A 7226-nucleotide genomic window follows, 5' to 3' on the forward strand; every position below is an offset into this window, starting at 1 on the left:
TAAATCGCAGATGGCCGGAATTGTCCACAAGGAGTTTCCTGACTTGGCCCAGACAGGGCTGAACTACCTGTCATGGTCCTCGGACTGCGAGATCTTTCTCCAGGGCAAAACCCTCCTGAGGGCGATCGGTAAGGGGGCCCAGCTGGCCGTTACTGATCCCAAGTTCGAGACTGAGAATGCGCAGGCTCTGCACTTTCTCCGTCATCACCCGTCACCTACTCTGAAAGATGAGTATATGGCTGAGCGCAGTGCTTCTGGCCTCTGGACCGCTCTTAAGCAGCGGTTTGAACGGCTGAAGTACACTGTGAAGCCACGTGCAGAGGCAGAGTGGATCCGTCTGAGGTTTGCGGACTTCAAGACGGTTGGGGAGTACAATTCGGCTCTACACCGGATTTGTACGACTCTTCGGTTGTGTGGTACTGAGATTACCGACTCCCAGAAGATTGAGAAAACCCTATCAACTTTCCACCCTGACGCGGTCCAGTCCTCACGGAACTACCGCCAGGGGAACTACACGAGGTATTCAGAGTTGATTGACGTCCTCCAGGTGGCGGAGGCGCAAGACGAGGTTCTCAAAAAGAACTTTGTCGCGCAACCACTTGGGGGGAGTTCTCGCCAGGAGGTGAACGCTCTCAAAGTCCGCAAGCCTCAACAGAAGAAGAGGGGCCGGAAGGGCAAGAAGAAGGGCCCTCACCCCCCGCCCCGGCTAAGCAGAACAAGCCAGGCAAGGGAGGGCCAAGGCCTCAGGACTGCTTCCGTTGTGGCTCGATGGAGCATTTCTCCCGCCAGTGCCGCGCACCACCGGAGGTCGTTGATGCATATAACGCTCGGAAGGCACGTGAGACGCACCTCGCCTTGGTTCAGGAGGGAGCTCCACCGGCGCCCATGGCGGCACCCGTGATGATTGCTACTCCCCCTGCTGCGCCTATAGAGGCGACCCCCGTGGTGCCCATCGCGGCAGCTTTGGCGGTCTCTACCGACGCCCACGTCGCCATGGAGGTTGACCACATGGCCGCCTCGGCGGCGCCGCCACTAGACATTGATGCTGCCTCCAAGATAATTTCTGAGGAGGATCATCTCACTAGTATGGAGATTGCGGCGGAAGTGAATGGCTTCTTCACCGAGTCCACTTAGCATACCTCTTTGGTTATCATGATTCCGTGCTTTAATACAATAAAATTGAATAAATTCGATTTGGTTGTAAGCTCTATGAGAGCATAAACTTATTCTTTACTTTGGCGACTGGATGACATTTATTCATTTATTCCATTATTTATACATGATAGCATGTTATGTTCTGAGATGTGTGCATTTATTTTTAATGCATTTTCTTCCTCATTACATTAATTAGATGTCATATTTTAGAACGCGTGTGGCGCCCGAATGGAGGAAACGTGCCTTGCCGATAGCGCCACCACTCATACCATTTTACGAGAAACTAAGTACTTTGAGTCCATTAAAAAATCTCCGGGAAGTATTATGACAATCGCCGGCTGCGGTTCTCACATAGTTGGCTCCGGACGAGCCACTATTATACTCCCCATGGGAACAACTTTGATCATTAATGATGTGTTGTTGTACCCGGAGTCGACTCGTACTCTATTGAGCTTTAGAGACATCCGCGCTAATGGTTTCCATGTTGAGACCGATGATGAAAACGGCAAGGAATGCCTACTCATCACAAAGCGGGATGCAAGTGGTAAACATGTTATCGAAAGGCTTCCTTCGTTTGACACAGGGCTATACTACACTAAGATAGTAGCACCGCCCGTGTACACTACCCTCAAGACCGTCTTTAGAAGCTCTGAACTCTTCTGCCTCTGGCACGATAGGTTAGGCCACCCCGGACTTAGGATGATGAGAAATATAATTAACAACTCGCATGGCCATAATGTTAACGTGAAGAACTTCCCGAATCCGGATGATTTCATGTGATCCGCATGCGCTAAGGGGAAGTTAGTCATTAGGCCATCACCCCTCAAGGTGAGGGATGAAATCCCCGCGTTCTTGGAACGTATCCAAGGGGACATATGTGGTCCAATTCAGCCCCTCACGGGGCCGTTTCGGTACTTCATGGTGCTCATTGATGCTTCCTCTAAATGGTCCAATGTTTGCCTGCTATCAACAAGGAACCATGCCTTTGCAAAATTGATCTCACAGATCATACAAATGCGGAATAATTTCCCGGATTATCGTATAAAGTCTATTCGAATGGACAACGCCGGAGAATTTACTTCAAAGGCGTTCGATGATTATTGCATGGCAATGGGAATCAAAGTTGAGCACTCGGTACCACATGTTCATACACAAAATGGACTTGCCGAGGCATTGATTAAAAGAATTAAATTCATTGCCCGACCGCTCCTTCAGGGTTGTAATTTACCAACTACATGTTGGGGCCACGCGGTGTTACACGCGGCTAATCTCATCAACTTTCGACCGTCGGCCTACAACATCCACTCTCCTGTTCAACTTGCGCAAGGGTCGGCACCGAAAATTTCCCACCTTCGTAGGTTCGGTTGCCAGGTATATGTACCAATACCACCCCCTCAGCGATCGGCGATGGGCCCGCTCCGTAAGTCGGGGATATACGTTGGTTATGAGACTGTGTCAATAATCAGGTATCTGGACCCCATGACAGGAGACTGTCACACGGCTCGTTTTGCTGATTGGATTTTTGACGAGGATCTTTTCCCGACTTTAGGGGAAGAGAATCAACCCCTTGATGCTAAAAGTCGAGAAATCACGTGGCAAGCCACGGGGATCCACGCTCATGACCCGCGCACTGCTGAGACTGAGAGAGAAGTCCAAAAGATAATAGATATGCAGGCTTTAGCAAATCAACTGCCCGACCACTTTAGTGACTTAAAGACTGTGACAAAATCGCATGTGCACGCGCGCAATGCACCGGAAAGGGTTGAAATACCGAAGAAAAATGATGGTATGCCCGCTCCCGTCCAAAGGCCTAAAAGGACGAGAAATCCGGCTTCTCAAATCCCAAGTACTCGGGGACGCCCGACGAAAAAGGATAAGAGAGATTTATCACAGCCTGTCACCAAAGTACCCCAAATTGAAACGGGGAGCCAGTCGAGACCTGGCACAAGTACGGAAAATTCAGTGCACGAAATTCCGGACTTAAACTTTCCCATAGGGGAAACACCCAGCGGAGATGTGAGCGCACACATCGGCGCGGGAAATCTAAAGGACCTTGCTCCCATAATGGGAAATTTGGTAGAGCAAGTGTTTGCGCCTGATGCGCTCCATGATGAAATGGCCATAAATTATATTTATACGGGGGAGTCCCTGAACCGAGCAACGGTGATTGTCGACATCAACTTTGCTACGAAAATTGCCTCAATCATAGATCTTGACCCTGAGCCTAACACGCTCGCTGATTGCAAGAAAAGGTCGGATTGGAAAGATTGGCAGCAGGCAATTACTGCCGAATTATTATCTCTCAACAAAAGGAAGGTGTTCGGACCAGTTTGTCGAACTCCTCCACACATTCGCCCTGTTGGCCATAGGTGGGTTTTTTGTTCGAAAGAGAGATGAAAATAATAAGGTAGTACGGTACAAAGCAAGGCTCGTTGCTCAAGGGTTCACTCAACGACCAGGTGTCGATTTTGAGGAGACTTATTCCCCAGTCATGGATGGAGTTACCTTTAGATACTTGATCTCGATGGCAGTAAACATGGGCTTGAAAATGAAACTAATGGATGTTGTCACTGCTTACCTATATGGTAACTTGGATTCGAACATATACATGAAGGTTCCAGAAGGTATCCCTGTTCCGAACCATGATAGAGCAAATAGGGGTCTATACAGTGTTCAACTTCAAAAGGCACTGTACAGACTCAGACAGTCTGGTAGAATGTGGTACAATCGCTTAAGTGATTTCCTTCATGAGAAGGGCTACACGAGCAATAAAGATTGCCCATGTGTTTTTATACGGCGATCCCAAGATGGATTATGTATAATCTCGGTGTACGTAGACGATTTAAACATAATCGGTACACCTGAGGATATTGAGGAAGCGAGTTCCTACCTGATGTCGGAATTCGAGATGAAGGATTTGGGTAAAACCAAGTTCTGTCTAGGTCTGCAACTTGAACATTCCCCTGATGGGATTCTAGTGCACCAGTCGGCCTACACCCAGAAGGTGTTGGAAAGATTTGGATTTGATAAGGCATATCCTTCTAAGACCCCGATGGTCGGAAGATCTTTACAGCCAGACAAGGACCCGTTCAGGCCAAAGGAAGAGGGGGAGGAAACTCTGGGACCAGAGGTTCCTTACCTGAGTGCAGTTGGAGCACTCATGTACCTCGCAAATTGTACACGGCCAGACATTGCTTTCGCCGTCAGTTTGCTTGCTCGGTACAGTTCTGAACCTACCAAAAGACATTGGAAAGGTGTCAAGGACGTCTTCCGTTACCTGCAAGGGACCAAAGATCTTGGTCTATTTTATAAGAGGAATCAAGACCTATCTATTATAGGCTATGCCGATGCTGGGTACCTGTCGGACCCGCATGATTGCAAATCGAAGACTGGATATGTTTTCCTTTGTGGTGGAACTGCGTTTTCCTGGAAATCGTCCAAGCAAACACTTGTGTCGACTTCCACGAACCACTCGGAAATCATGGCACTATTCGAAGCATCAAAAGAGTGTGTATCGCTTCGGCGGATGATCGGCCACATTCAGCAGACATGTGGGCTGAACACTGTACAAACCCCTACCATTATCTATGAAGATAATGCTGCTTGTGTTGCACAAGTCCAGATGGTTATGTGAAGAGTAACCTCACAAAGCATATTAGTCCCAAGTTCTTCTGTGCACATGAGCTGCAGCAGTTGAATGAGGTGAAAGTTTTGCATCCTAAGTCCTGTGACAATCTTGCTGATATGTTCACTAAATCATTACCGGCATCAACCTTAGAAAGGTGTGTGCGTGGAATCGGTATGATGAGACTTAGAGAGATGCAAGGTTCAGGGGGAGAAACTTCACAAACTCGTCGCTAAAATCTCAATCCTGATGATCAAGTACTCAACTTGATGGTTGAGTGGATTGTACTCTTTTTCCCTTGAGTGAGTTTTCCTGATGTTTCTCACACGAGGTTTTTGACGAGGCAATTCGTGCAATACAACAACGTATACTGTGTGCTCTTTCTCCACATTTTTTCCCACTGGGTTTTTCGGAGTTTTGAGGCATGGATATACGGATAATTACCCAAGGGGGAGTGTTGGGAAACCGGGGCGACCGAGTGTGGCGGCGGCCTCGTGCGTATCGCACGGGCTAGCCCCTCCCGTTTCCCCCAGTTTACGTTAAGTGGGTACTTATCCCTTGACCCCTACCCCCTATATAAAGCAACGAGGAGCCATCGTTGTAATCCCTGATCATTGATTAATAAAGCTGGTCTCCTCCATCTCTCTGTGTCATTTTACTTTCGCATACTTCGACTACTTCGTCTACGACGCTCGCTCTCGCTCCGCAACCTCGGACCGGACTCGCCGGCGGAGTTGCGGAACACTTTTAACTCCAAAACAGAGAAGTGCATAATTGAAACAATCAACAACTGTGTCCCGTGGCCCCAGCGGCTGTGGCTGAAGGAGGCTCGCGGCCAGCTGCTTGACCAAGGAGGCGATCGACTAGCTGGCGACCACGAGCTAGCTGGTTCCCCGACCTCCCTCGTCGGTTCCTCTGTTGAACGGGGCCGGACGGAGTACACGCACGGCAGGTTCACCGGATGGGGGACGAGGGGTTGGCATGCGACGCGATCAGGCAGTGATGAGTGAGACCGCTACCGACACGAGTCATCGCCGTCGCAATGTTTTCTTGAAAAGAAATATGAAGAGATTAATCAAGTAAGTTTAGTTCACTTGATCAAGTAGAAAAATACCCATTTGTCTCGGTTCTCGAACCGAGACTAAAGGGTCGATACTAAAGCCCATGACCTTTAGTCCCGGTTCGCTTACGAACCGGGATAGGTGGGGCTCCACATGGCCGCTGCGGCGAGCCCAGGCAGGAGGGTCTTTGGTCCCGGTTGGTAACAGCAACCGGGACCAGAAAGCATCTATGCGTCAGCAGCTCAGGAGCTGGGGTTTTGTTTTTTTTATGGAGGGTGGGGGGAGGGTTTGGAGGGTTAATTTAGGGGTTTCATATATTGTGTTAGCTATCTAATAGAGAGAAGTGACCTCTCTTATCTCCATGCTTGGTCCATGCTACGTACTATATGTATAGAGAGAACTCGCGACACGCTAGCTAGTAAGCAAATGAAGGAAACCATTAAGTACACAAGATCGTCATGAATATATACAGAGAGAAGTGATTGACCTCCTCCTTCTCCGAGAGATTGGTCAAACAACAAGTTTTCGTATATCTATCCGACGCTACTAGCTACATATATACAATATAAGATCTCTTACAATCCCTAACATCTAAAGTCAAGTGCCACATGGTATTCTCCGGCTTTATTGATGACGTGGTCAAGAAAGAATCCCGCCAATTCCTCTTGAATTGCTTTTATGCGACCATGTGGTAGGAGTTTATCCCACATCTGCCAGATCTAAATTGAAGAAGAAGGTCAATACATGTGTATGAATGAAACTGATCAACACAAATGATGGTAATAAAAATAAATTATGAATATTTTTGCTTACGCACTTCATATTCTTTTTTAGAGTAGCCCAACTTATTAGAGGCGGTCGTGCTGTAGATGAACTCGCAAATGTAGTATCCACAGAAATCATTCCCGGCTTCCTGTCACAAACACTTTACGAGAAATAGAGGTCAATGAAACTGATAAGTAAGCATGCTAAATGGTATTGATGAAACTAGTTAGAATCAATGAAAGATGCGCGGAAATAGGTAGTAGTACTTACTTTCGGGTGTTTAAATCGCAGCTCGGTCGACAGTTCCGGAGAAATTGTGGTGAACTCTTTCCAAACCCTGCCAGACAAAGAAAATAATTACTTAATATCAGGAAATGAACAAATTTCCTGATATGGTGCGATAATGATTGATTGAACTTACTTCCCAAGCATAATTGATTATACAAAGAAACTAATTATACAAAGCAGCATCAATATAAAAAGACCCAAAGGGGCACATCCAAACCATCTCGACCATCAGATCATCTATACCAATATAAAAAGACCCAAATGGGCAGATCCAAACCATCTCGACCGTCAAATCATGTTATCTAGCGGTTCAAATCACTCCAATGTTGAGC

General features: G+C 47.5%; 1 protein-coding gene across 1 annotated transcript; it reads left to right on the top strand.

The window, feature by feature from the left end:
* Positions 1-4207: 4207 nt before the first annotated feature.
* On the top strand, positions 4208-4789 carry LOC120969092 (secreted RxLR effector protein 161-like). Its single transcript, XM_040396166.1, has one exon. It carries the CDS (start codon positions 4208-4210, stop codon positions 4787-4789), a length of 582 nt encoding a protein of 193 aa, XP_040252100.1.
* The last annotated feature ends 2437 nt before the right edge of the window (positions 4790-7226 follow it).

This window comes from Aegilops tauschii, chromosome 7 (genome assembly GCF_002575655.3).
Source record: "Aegilops tauschii subsp. strangulata cultivar AL8/78 chromosome 7, Aet v6.0, whole genome shotgun sequence".
Lineage (NCBI taxonomy): Eukaryota > Viridiplantae > Streptophyta > Magnoliopsida > Poales > Poaceae > Aegilops > Aegilops tauschii.

Excerpts from the sequence above, each read along its gene's own strand:
- LOC120969092 (XM_040396166.1), top strand. The coding sequence starts at position 4,208 with ATGGTCGGAAGATCTTTACAGCCAGACAAGGACCCGTTCAGGCCAAAG.